Genomic DNA, 13,119 nt, shown 5'->3' with positions numbered 1-13,119 from the left:
TACAGTGTTAATCGCACGAGAAATCAGGTGTAACGAAATACCCATGGTGTCATAACCTGTTTATCCTCCTCGAGCAGAAGCGCCCCCTCATCGGTTGAAAAGAGCCGCGTTGGTGGGTAGTGTTCATTTTGTTGGTAGGGATGCGACTGTGACTGCGTGCATTTCCTAGTCGTTCGTGAGCCAGCAAAGTGCAGTTCCGACCAAAGGAGCTTCCGTTGCTAAAAAATTTTTTTAAAAAGTTGCGCCCTCTCTTGGTTCAACTCGAGGCCCATTGGTTAAGAAACTCGTACTGAGTCGAGCGAGCATGAAGGAATCTCATTCTACGTGCAAGCGACAGTTAAACCCCTAACCTCTTTCAGTGTTGAGAAACATTTTAACTGAAGGGTTGGAGATAAGTGGACTAAACTTGTTTGTGTATGAGGAGTTATATTTTCAGTGTTTCGTCTGCTGCTGTGGGACCAAGCGAAATGGGATTGGGCTCCTCAGCGCCGCCCAGACACCCCCCGGGTACGCTCGGTGTAGGCGTTTTTAAGTTTCTGAGGTGTAGCAAGGGACTGGAACTTGGAAGGAAGTACAAAGATCTGGGGCAAGAGTGGTCGATGGACAGATAGTGAGGGAACGTATGAAACCTGTAAAAGTTGAGCTGGCAGGGTGGGGCTTGGATGGGGGGGGGCATGAGTCACAGATCAGCCCCAGCCAGCAAGGTATGTCTCGTCGAACTACGCAAACTTTGCTTCACTTTTTCCATAGCTGTGCCACAGAAGCCCCAATATCTAGGGCACCGGTGGCTGCCTTGCCCGCTGTGTCTGAAGTTACTCAGGAGAGGCTCTCGGTCCAGTCCCCGTTACGCTGAACACCAACTCCCGATACGGAGCTGCCCTGTCAGTGGTTGCAGGGTGAAGTCTTCTGAAGTAGCTCACTCACTGATGGGAATCCTTTGTCATATAAAGACCTTTGCAACCCCAAAGCTTATCCTTCGTTTCCATGCAGTCTGATTTTAATAATTCACCAAACACCTCAAGCTGCAAGGGTAAGTGTTGAGTGAGTATACAAAAGTCTAGAAAGTAAAGTTGCAGAGCATCATTTCTGACGACTTTCCCGAGAGTGCTGAGATGTGGACGATTTAGTGTTTTTTTTATCAGCACAGTTTGTATTATGAATATAATGTTACGATCTTCCTGATTGATTCTTTCCAGTGTGTTTTCTTTTGACCACCGAGACATCAATTTCACGTGTTGTTCCAATGGCTTTTGCACCTTAAATACTTCGTAAAGCATTTTCAAAGTTTTCACTGTTTTCGTCAGTGGCATTCTGTGTGCGTACAGAGGGGACCTCTGCAGCTCAGCTCGATTCGTTTTTTTCACCCTGAGAAGAGAGAGTACCTAAAATCGGATCGCTCCTCCTTAGAATTACACCAACAGCGTATACAAACCAATGTCAAACTTTCACCAAGAAAACATCGCGACTTGAAACTTTAGTTCAGCAACTTCGGACAACCAACGGTGGTAAATTTCAACCATTTTCGAAGGATGACAAACAAACGTGTAAATACCACTTGTTGACAGAAGACAAACGAAAAACAAACAAAACATGTCCACAGGAAGTAAAAAAGTCACTAGGCCATTTCTTTTTGCATGAAGGTAAGTTGTTTGTTATTACTCTCCACATGAAGTTACTCTGTCCTGTTTAAAATCTCGACAGTTTAATTGCATATTTTAGTCGTTCATTTATGTTAAATACAATAGGATTTTAAAGGAACATGACACCCTAATAGCTTTCTCTAGTTTGTATACAATGGCGATTGACTTCTCAACAAAGTTCATCAGACCTATTCTAAAGTAATATGGCGGTCATCCTGTGTACTGCTTTATACTACATAACCGCAGCGGCTGAATTTTTTTTTTTTTTAAGCGTGGCATTCTAAGCACTAAGAAGAAGATTTTGGGATGGGGCCCCACTAGCAAATAAGAGACGTCGAGTAGAGAACAGATCTGAGGAACTTCTGCTGCCTTGTCCACTAAAGGTGCGCCTACCCACTTCCAATCCTCCTGAAGTCCTACTTTGCGAAATCCATTTCGGGGGTGTTCCTGTCGATAAAGGGTAGTTTACAAATGCCAGTTGTCATGATCAATTCTCCCCCGGATCTGTGGACGGCCAAAAAGGACAGGGGATAAGACAGTGGTGTAAATTTGTGCCAGAAATTTGGGGGTGGGATTTGGAAGGCGACTTGTCCGGCCGTGGAAATTTGAAAAGCATTTGAAATTTGATTTACACCCATGGAAAAAGAGAACGAGAAAGGAAGATGGGAATTAATTAATTGCTATGAAACTGTTGTAGTTGGCAATTTCCGATGTAACATCTCGGAAAGCCCCCAAATACAGTATTTCATTTAATTCGCAGGTGCATGTAATCATGAATAAAGTTCAGCCAAAAAACAGCATATAAAATTGCTAACTGCAAAGTTGACTGACTGCATTCAGACCTTTGCATGAGTTTACAGGATGGAGACACGTTGGAGTAAAAGCCCTACTCTTTACATTCTCCCCTTTCTTTGTCTTTATTTTCCATACCGCACTGCGAGGTGGAGGAAGGCCCGGGTGAAGGGAGTTGGGGATTCCGCCCTCGAGTTTTTGGCTGTCTCACGACAAACTTTGTCCAACTTATAAGCGATCCGTGATCAGTACTCCCGCCAAATTTCAGTCCAATCGGGCGAAGGATGTGATATCACAGGTGCCCGGTATTCGCATATAACATTGCTTCACACGAGAGAGGAACAGGAACCAAGACTTAGTTTGATGGCTGGCATAATGCTAACTATGGCTTTGGTACGATCGACAGAAATGATAAAACTACTGACGGGTTGCACTCACCATGGCCCGCTGAGCTTATAGGCATTGGACGGGGGACTTCTTGCCTTTGACCATTTTGCAGACGCAGGGGTTTCCATAGTCGTCGAAACAATCTGTCAAGGATGGAGATGTAACAGGCAATCGTGCGTAAGTTCAGAGGGAAAAAAATGTAATCACATCAGAGATGAAGAAAGAATTGGTGCTTTGCATGTACTGGTTGCTCCATTCTTATTTCAGTAAAACTGTATCAAAAATTCGGAGGTGATTTTTATTAAGGGGAATCGCACTTAAGAAGAGGTTCCTTTTGTTGTGCAAGAGGACCCCGCGAAACAGATCCAAACATGGCCAGAGTCACCACATCTTGGAAGATAATGGAAAAGCATGACAGCGTCGTCATTATTTTTGTTCGTTCAGATGAGGACTAAAACGCACTTCACGGTGAATGTGTTCGTTTTAGGTACTCAGTGCTATCTTTTCTTAGCCGATGTAATCTACCATGAACTTGTCTGAACCAGTTCGGGACTCGCAAAATGGGCCTCGTTAGAATGTATCACCGAGCCTCAACTTCCAATGTGTCATTTCGGTAACATCGTGCGGATCTCTTTTGTAAGAGTTATGGTTTATGATAAAAACTGGTGAGTGTGTACTCGACGTTTCGACCAATGTGCTCTGGTTGTCCTCGGGATCGGAGTGCTGGACTTCTGTGGACCGCTGGAGTACACACTCACCGGTTCTTATCAGAACTCTACCTCTTTCAAAAGAGATCTATCCACAGAGTGTTACCGCAAGCCCGCCATGCAAAGCTGTAAGTCTTATTACTTTCGAATATGATGATCATTTCTTCGATAGAATATTCTTCCCCCGTGAAGTCTTCCAAATAATTTCGGTCAATCTTCATCCATTTCTAACTTGGGCGATATTTAATCGGGCCAAACCGAAGAAAACTGGATTTGTGTTTTTACTTACTGAAGTAGGCGCTCTTCCTGCCCTTCCTGCCCCTCTTTTCCATGAACTCGCGCAGGTCGTTTACGGCCCTCTTGACATACTCGTCATCCTCGTCGAAGTCCTCAAGGGCGAATGCTGCCACGACCAGGGCCAGGCACAACAGTAAGACGAAGGTCTTCATGGCTGTGAATCTATAGAGAGAGTCAAGCCCAAATCGCGACCGCTTTAGCCCGAAGCGAAAGTCTGAAGCTAAAGCATCCAATTATCAAGGCCTAAAAAGTTGATAGTGGGATGAAAGCGGTGCACAGTGTGTTGGACAGCCTTCCTTGAGAGTCGAATTTGGGGCATTTGTCAGCAAAGCAGCCTAGACAAGATCGTAAGTTCAACGGTTCTTTTTCAGAGCCGTTTTCATTGCAGGTCATCTTTGCGAATACGGTACCTCACACAAAATCTGCGTATTACGCCGTTGTAGGCGTAATAGTGTCTTTTTGAGTTGTAACCAAGTATTTGCACATTAATAATGACACTCCAATTTGCCTAAGACGGTCGATGTATTAATGGCTGAGGTGCTAAAATGAAGGTTAACTTAATCCTTTTCTACCAAAAGAATTGTACAGAAATGTACTTCAGAAGTAGTCGCCTAGTGGTATGCAGTAAGCATTGGGATACAGCGGTCATGTCAGTCTAGTAAGCAATAGGTGGCTTGACAGGAATTTCAACGATCACCACTGTGGCTGGAAAGTATCTAAGAAACTCAAACTTACCGGTGTCTGTTTGTGCTTGCTCGAAGAGAAAATGTGCTCGACTCTCGGCTACAGGTTCGGTGTGGTTGAAGTGCTCCGCGTTCCTCCTTTTTATAGGCATTTGGGCGGCCTTCTACAACCCTGACACCCTCCGTCTTTTCTTAATCAAACATCAGCCCGCCACCGTTCCAGAACCTGGTTGCTTCGCGTGGGATCCGGCCGCCGCTCGCCTGAGTGCCCGGGATATTGCTTTGGCACCAGTGCAGTCGTCACTCAAAACCCCCTGCACGACGGCAGCCGCCCGCGGATTTATCGCCACGGTTGAGAGTTGTCCCACCCGTCAATTTGTCCGTTTTGCGCGTCCAGTGATGGTTTTACCGGGCAGCTTGGTGGGTTTTTCTAATAACCCGGGCCTTTTTCGGATGACAGACCTCCGCCAAGCTTGTGTTACGATGACGTTAGCGTTAGCAATCCTGTCAAAATGTCAGAAAAGAACTCTGTTCGGCTGCTTTAAGATTGATTGTGCCAACTTTACAAACTCCTACTGTCATAACTGGTGTCCAGTGGTTGGCAGGGCGATTTGGGTTCAATAGTTTTAGAGGGGTCCATGTTCGGTTCGGTCAGTGCTTCTTCTTTGATCTCTGACCCTGAGCAATGGAGATTGGGTCAGGAACAGCTCTCAGGCTGGTCACCGTGCAAGACACACAACTGAGCTAAATCCCTTCAAAGACACGAAGCGTTTGAAGACCTCACCCTAATTGGCGATATTGTTATTCAGTCTGACTGAAAGTTTTAATAATGAACTGCAAATTAATCCTTGCTTCAAATCTAAATCGTGGACCGTATTCAGAGAAAGGGGAGGAGCGAAGTGGGGAGGGGGGCAAAGGACACGCTCTACATCGTAATGTAGTTATGCCCCAACTCTGTTTGATGGTTGCATGCATCCAGAGTATTTTAAAGTTAAGTTGTGTCATGATCAACTTCACAAAGGGTGCAGGGAATAAAATAATCATGATATATTTTACATCTGAATAGTGCATATTGCCCATTAAATCGTGCATAATATTCGCAGCTTTTAAAAACTAATAATGACGTGATGAGTAGGCCCTATTCACTCGTATAGACCAAAGGTCCGATTTCCGGTTTTCCCAGATTAGAATTTAAGTCCCCAAATACACCTATGAAATTACATGCAACTATCAACCCTCAGTCTTGTTTGATGGAATCCTTACCTCTGAAATTTCAATAGGTACGTTCTGAGAACTGTCAGTGTCATGGTTTCCACTGTGATATAGCAAAACATCCGTTTTGATAACGACGGAAGTGAAAAGGCATATGACATAAATCTCTGACGGCTCAGGATGTTTAAGTGAATTCAGCTTTTCGCACGGCATTCCTGTTTATGTACGTTGGTCCAGATCTTTGCTGAGACGGGACAACAGCGTTTAAATTTCATGGGTGTTCTTTCTTTCGGCAAAAACACGATGAAAACCCGCGCTGCATCTTGGCTGCTGCTACCGGTGCGTGCTGCAATTCGGTCTGCACTGTCGCTTGAAGGCAAGTATTACGATTAGTTCTGTTCGAAGAGATCAAACTTTGTCAGATATTTTTAAATACTCTGTCAGCCTTGTACCATTACATCTGCCACTATACCAGGCACGAAATGGGACAGAGGGGTATCCCCCAACAAGTCCAATCCCTATACACACTCCAGCCTATTGTTACTTAACACATCCCCCCTTAGATACCAGTATAAAAATGAAAACACAAAGGGGGGGGGGGTGGTGGTGGGGTTCTGTCCGTCCCATAGTTTGCTTCATATGTCTTCCACGGCATAAGTGTCAGAGTGGTGGTGGTGGTGGTGGTGGTGGGGTTCTGTCCGTCCCATAGTTTGCTTCATATGTCTTCTACGGCATAAGTGTCAGCGTGGTGGTGGTAGGGTTCTGTCCGTCCCATAGTTTGCTTCATATGTCTTCTACGGCATAAGTGTCAGAGTGGTGGTGGTGGGGGGGGGGTTCTGTCCGTCCCATAGTTTGCTTCATATGTCTTCTACGGCATAAGTGTCAGAGTGGTGGTGGTGGGGTTCTGTCCGTCCCATTGTTTGCTTCATATGTCTTCTACGGCATAAGTGTCAGCGTGGTGGTGGTAGGGTTCTGTCCGTCCCATAGTTTGCTTCATATGTCTTCTACGGCATAAGTGTCAGCGTGGTGGTGGGGGGGTTCTGTCCGTCCCATAGTTTTGCTTCATATGTCTTCCACGGCATAAGTGTCAGAGTGGTGGTGGTGGTGGTGAGGGGGTTCTGTCCGTCCCATAGTTTGCTTCATATGTCTTCCACGGCATAAGTGTCAGAGTGGTGGTGGTGGGGTTCTGTCCGTCCCATAGTTTGCTTCATATGTCTTCTACGGCATAAGTGTCAGCGTGGTGGTGGGGGGGGGGGTTCTGTCCGTCCCATTGTTTGCTTCATATGTCTTCTACGGCATAAGTGTCAGAGTGGTGGTGGTGGGGTTCTGTCCGTCCCATAGTTTGCTTCATATGTCTTCCACGGCATAAGTGTCAGAGTGGTGGTGGTGGGGGGGTCCTGTCCGTCCCATAGTTTGCTTCATATGTCTTCCACGGCATAAGTGTCAGAGTGGTGGTGGGGGGGGGTTCTGTCCGTCCCATAGTTTGCTTCATATGTCTTCCACGGCATAATTGTCAGGGTGGTGGTGGTGGTGGGGGGTTCTGTCCGTCCCATAGTTTGCTTCATATGTCTTCCACGGCATAAGTGTCAGAGAAACATCCGAGTGGCTGAATTAAGCCGAAGTCATTCTATTGAGTTTGGTGTCAATTACTATCTGCATTTTCCCAATAGTATTCTCTGTTTCTTTTTTCTCGTCTCGTGAATCACTGGAAATGCCTAGCTGCTTTGTCAGTGAACAGTCGAACTGACTTTTGTACTGGAAACACTCGCAATCGCGAGTTTCAAAATCTTCTCTTCCTCTCCCGACTCTGGGTTTTGTTTTTGTCCTTTATAAAAATTATGCCCGTTCGCACCCAGTTACCAATATTCGACTGGTGGATGGCGACTATCCAAACGAGGGCAGGGTGGAGGTGTGGGACTGGTTTGGGGGATCGGTGTGGTTTGCCGGCGGCTAGGATTCAGCGGCTACCTCAAACCCACCCACAAGGCTGCCTTCGGCAGGGGGACAGGCCCGATTTCAAGTTTGCTGGACAATGTGGCGCGTGACGGAAGTCAGTCTCGGCTTTGGGGACCAAGCGACTCTGCAATCGTTGGAAAATGTAGTAATTTCATTTTTTTAAAACCTGTACCGCGACCTGTTTGGGATGTGATGCAAAGCCTAAATCACTAACCTCATTTTGTCTGTCTTTTGCCAAAAATAGGCATATTTCACAGGAAAAGGTTTTGTTTTGTACTTTCCGCTCACGATTTGATAAACAACAGTTATTTCTCATTCTGAACAATGTTCTCGTGAATAAAACTTGCAAAATATTATTGCTGTAATAGACGAACTGATGAACTCTCATTTTTGAAAATAAAAAGGGCACGTTCAAAAGCGCAATACATACACGGGTATTGGCATACCCTGTGTACCTTTATTGTTAGTGGTGTGCATACGTAGGCCTACGCAAAGTTTTGTGTTAGTGAAACTTTGCATCAGTACTAGTCTAGTGGGATCTTGCCCGTTGATGTGGTATGTGCTTTTCTTTCTTAAATTAAGCCGAGTCTCGTCTCCAGGGCTGCGACTTTGACATCACTCACAATTGTGTGCCGTCTGAATACGCAGGCGTCGTTTGCCAGTGTAATGTTGAAGCTTGGTGTTAGTGGCGTTACGGTGTGCACTTGTGAGTGAAAGCTGGAAAAGTTGGAAGAAGTGATATAGTGTTTGGAAATAGTCCGAGACGTACATCCGGCCGGAAGCGGTGCTTGGATGGGGTTCGAGAGGGCAAAGCCAACTGACATCTCTTCACGAGAAACACTCCCTACATGTATGCCCTGTGAATGGTTCGCTTCTACGCCTGCAATTTGCATTGACAGTATGCATTTTACAAGGCCTGCCTTCTAGAAAAAGCCCCGTATATTAGAAACAAACGTAGGCCCATCTTTCATAGTCTTTGGTGCTGTGTACATCCGCTGCTTCAGCGGCCATGTGAATCATTGCGATCTAGCACCAGTACATCAGTCACGGTGTCATGCACTGTAATAAGTGTCACAGTCTATCCCATTGGACAGGATTAGAGTCCATAACATTTTTCACGGCGTAATATTAAAGTTTCTGGACGCATGCCTGGCAATATAGGCTAGGCCTATATGCATGAACATTTAATTTCATACCTGTCGTGTGTTGAAAATAAACTTCGAAGCGGAGGAAATAGTGATGGATTCAAGGGACCGTTTTCTGATATTGTTCGCAGTGAACTACTGTACCGATTGCAAAAATATTGTATGGAATAAAAGAAATTTATTAAATCCAACTAGGCCACACTTTTATTGCAAGTTTGAGAATATTCAGCTGTAAAATAAATCGATGACTGACACCTAGACGCCCGTGTATATTATTTATGTCTTTAGATTTGAAACCGAGTTTGATAAAACTCCAGTCTGAGAGTAGAAACTTTTCCGAAATCACTGTGTTTTGTGCAAACCTGGCCGGAAGTGGTTTGCAGTCTTGAGATGCAGATTTTGTGAAACAGTTTTTCCTTGGCAAAATCAACCCATTATTTCACGGCCGATTACAAAATAATGACCATAGGGCCTACACGCACATCTTATCCAATGGAACCGTACCCGGCTACGGCAGGGAGCGCGTGTTGCCCCCAAACAACCTAAAAGATCCCAGCGCAGACACCCTGTTATAATTAACTGGCAATTAATTTTCCGTATCTGCATCGGGTGAGCCGTGGCCCAGTGGTACGAAAACGGACCTGAAACATCTTCATGTCACATTCCCTACCGGCACACAGGTCGGCCAGGTGTTCGAGTATACGCTGGGACAAACTCAATACTCACCCTTTTACTTTTTTTTTTTACTCTACGAATATCAAAAACACCCGCCCATAACCATTCATATATTGTAGCAGAAGGGAAAATAATGAGGGAACATTTTTCTTCTACGATGAAAAATGAAAGAACAAACAAATCAAAACAAAACAAAAAACTGGCATGAATAAAATTGCATTTTTCTTTTTTCATTTGAAAGATTTAGAACTTATAAGTAGGTGTCACATCCCCGGTTACTCCCAACCCCACGGACATAACCTTCGGCAGTTATTTGCACTCTCACGCGAAATAAAACACCAGATACAAAATATTCTACAAACGGCAACCTATTTACAAATTAGTTATTTTAAAAAGCAACCATATTTACAGTTTCGTTGTGAAAGGTACATGATATGAACTACACCTGGGACTTTGGGGGTTTGAACTTCATAGCTACACAATATTTATCAAACAATTAATTAACTGAACGTAAAACTAAAAAGAATCTTGCTGACTCTGTACTGCGATAGGTATTGTTTCGTCTCGGTCCGACAGGAGCTCTCGAACGAGTTCGCCGCAGAGTAGCCTTCGGGACAACACCGGCCTGACCCTCCGTCACTACACTGGTGTTGAGTTGTCCGTCGGGTTTCTGCTGGCCCTTCCTAAAGGCGAACTGATTGTCCGTTACTCACAGTAGAACCCTACGTAAAAGAAACGCAAACCTTCCGAGTTTCTAAACACCCATCGAGTACAAATGTTCGACAACGTTGAAGGGTGTAATTATACGGGATATCATTATACTAGAAATTCCACCATTATCGCATCTTCAATTGCATTGCAACTATTTTACAAAATAGGGACCGCTCCATATCTTGACACAAATAATCTTTAAAAGTAATCAATACAATCATAAATCCAGGTTCTCTAATGCATTTTTCGTTATTCAAATAATCACTTAACTTAATGTAAGTCCTTCAGCTCAGCTGGCTGGATTCTCGCAATTCTCGCATCAATCACAGCAAAATCATCGAGGTTGGCAAGACGTGCCCTCTCCTCGGACTCAAGAGTCCTCTACACCCCGTAATTTTCTAAACCCCGCCAAAATGTCTACCTGTGACACCATGAAACCTCTGAAACTAGGGTGACCTTATCAGAAAGGATTTACTGAAGCGGTAATCAAGTGTTTGTCTGTTCTTTCCGCAAAACTGTCTAGTTTAAATAAAAAAAATACTGCATGGATAGCACTGGCCAAATAAAATCAACAATTTGTTTCTTTGAACGCACAACTCATTTAACTTAGAACATGTTTGGCTCCCTTACCTAAATAAAAAAAAGAATTATTTCTCTTCATCAAATTAATCTCACTTCGTGAGGCTACACTCTAATTTGACGCGTGGTTTTCAGAAGAAAAAATTGAAAAATGAAAATGATTTAAGTCTGTTCGGTGTCTTCAACAAAGGCAATGTGTTTCATTCTAAAGAGAAACACAAAAAACGCTGTAGAAAACTGGAATGGTATTCTAAAGCGGACTGGCAAACGTCGTGTGTGTGAATTTGAACGTCCTGTTTGTGAGTTTATGCTTCGCCTTTATGAATAAGCCGTTTGCGAGTAACTTTGACCCAAAACTGGTACACTTAATGTTTTAAATTCGTGTTAACATAACAAATTGAATTCTCCTTACTAAAACCACTGTTGCTATACCTCGTGATTCGGGGTAAGCTTTTGCTTAGTTACACAAGAGACGCCTTGCAATACACTGTTCTCGATGGATAAGAAGGGCACAAAGGAACCAGTCCATTCCAGAGATGGCGGTCGCAATGCGAAAGCTTGCCCCGAATATAACAACAGTGTCTTTAGTCTGGGGAATTTAAATAGTTACGTTTATGTACAGTCAGATAACTCAGGGCACCAGATTTTATTCAAATTTAACTCGCAAATGGAAACATCGTTTGTGTGTGAGTTCCAAAAGTCGTGTATAGTGTGCAAAGTTAACATTTAATCCGTACACAGATATCTCTGTTCCTAGAGATTTCTCTATTCCTTAATAGAGAAATTGTACATCCTTTTTTAATAGAGTTATCTCCATTATGAATAGAGAGTAGGAATAGAGATATCTTTATTAAGTTCCCGCTTCTGAGGTCAGCAGGAATAGAGATCTGAGGTCAGCAGGTATAGAGATCTGAGGTCAGCAGGAATAGAGATATCTCTATCAAGTTCCCGCTTCTGAGGTCAGCAGGCATAGAGATATCTCTATCAATAACGGAGATATCCCTTTTAGGAATAGAGATATCTTTATTAAGTTCCTGCTCCTGAGGTCAGCAGGAATAGAGATATTTCTGTTAGTCATCCGGGAATAAATGTGAACTTGGCACATCTAGGTATAGAGATATCTGTATACGCGGATTAAACATTAACTTTACACGTCATAGTAAACTTCTATGCCATAACAACTGTCTGTCATCCATCACATACATGTAGATTGTTGGGGTCTGGGAAGCAGACTTGTGTAGAGAGTACTGCATGTAGTCTAGTACGCTACCAGGCGCTGGGCCAATTTCATGAAGGGTGCACCACTAGTTATAAATTCCCATAGACAGCAGTGATAAATGCCCATAGGCCTATATGTCACAAATATTTAAACAATACTCACAACTCTCACAGGTGTTCAGGATGCACAGAAAAATGATGTTCCACGTGTCCTCTTTCATTTTCCTTTCAATTTTTAGTGGGTTGACCAATGACTTTTTGAGAAATTCTCACCCAAAGCAGACCCCCCTAAAACGAAGGAAATTTCACTGCCCGGGAAAGTAGCCATTTTGAAAATGCATTCCTCTGCAAAATGGCTCAAATAGTGCCACTTTCGAAATACAGGTTACCAGCCAAAGATCCATGTCATTTTTATGATAAGCGAACATCAGCTGAACACCAGACACAAGCAATATGCAACTCATGAACATTTTGGTTGGTAATCCTGTTTTTAACAAGGGAACAAAATCATACTAATTTTCCATGAAATTGGCACTGACCACCCACACGACATTCAAACAAACACAACGTTCAACCCACGGATGTGTATAATAAAATCTGGACTCGCAATGCCCTTAATCGGCCAATAGAGATCATTGAATTCACTCGCGGCCATTTTACTGAGCCGAGTACAAAGCTTTCCCGGCAATGCCCGCCTTTGTTCTTCCTGACGTCAATATATAAATTGCTGGTTGGCTTCTTTTTCGTTGCAAGTCCAGGATTTTTATATACGTCCATGGTTCGACCTCACAAGCACGACGGTCTAACACGCACACACCGTGACGTTGGCAAACTCAGTCACAAACACGACGTTCAAACTCACACACCCGACGTTTGCCTGTCCGGTTTAGAACACCATGGGAACCGGATTTCAATCTTAGATCCTCATTATATTAACGAGTACACGCTGTAAGGCATGCATAGCACGAAGGAAACTGCGTTCCCTTTGAGGAAATACGGAAGGGCTGCGCAGCACCGTGATCAGAATATCGACGAGAATATAATATCAAATCAGTGCTCTGAGATATGTGATTGCCGAGCTCTCGGTAACTGAGAGTATCTTCTTCAGGAAGAGCAG

The 13,119-nt window shown here is 43.9% G+C and overlaps 1 protein-coding gene across 2 annotated transcripts; it reads right to left on the bottom strand.

The window, feature by feature from the left end:
- Positions 1-1,623: 1,623 nt before the first annotated feature.
- LOC110985505 (uncharacterized) lies at positions 1,624-4,717 on the bottom strand. 2 transcript variants are annotated; one of them, XM_087148600.1, is made up of 4 exons: positions 4,559-4,717; positions 3,816-3,985; positions 2,871-2,962; positions 1,624-2,087 (listed from the first exon to the last, which is right to left on the bottom strand). In XM_087148600.1, the coding sequence occupies exons 2-3, from the start codon at positions 3,973-3,975 to the stop codon at positions 2,886-2,888; spliced, it is 237 nt and encodes a 78-aa protein (XP_087004726.1). In that variant the 5' UTR covers positions 3,976-3,985; positions 4,559-4,717; the 3' UTR covers positions 1,624-2,087; positions 2,871-2,885. The 2 variants fall into 2 exon arrangements, with proteins under 2 accessions (XP_087004726.1, XP_087004725.1); XM_087148599.1 differs by having other exon boundaries at positions 1,624-2,144; positions 4,559-4,716.
- Between the last annotated feature and the right edge of the window lie 8,402 nt (positions 4,718-13,119).

This window comes from Acanthaster planci, linkage group LG18, assembly GCF_054643075.1.
Source record: "Acanthaster planci isolate LZ-2023a linkage group LG18, COTS_SCS, whole genome shotgun sequence".
In the NCBI taxonomy this organism is placed as follows: Eukaryota; Metazoa; Echinodermata; class Asteroidea; order Valvatida; family Acanthasteridae; genus Acanthaster; species Acanthaster planci.
Note: the sequence above shows the minus strand (reverse complement) of the source record. Positions and strands in the feature narration are given on the sequence as shown.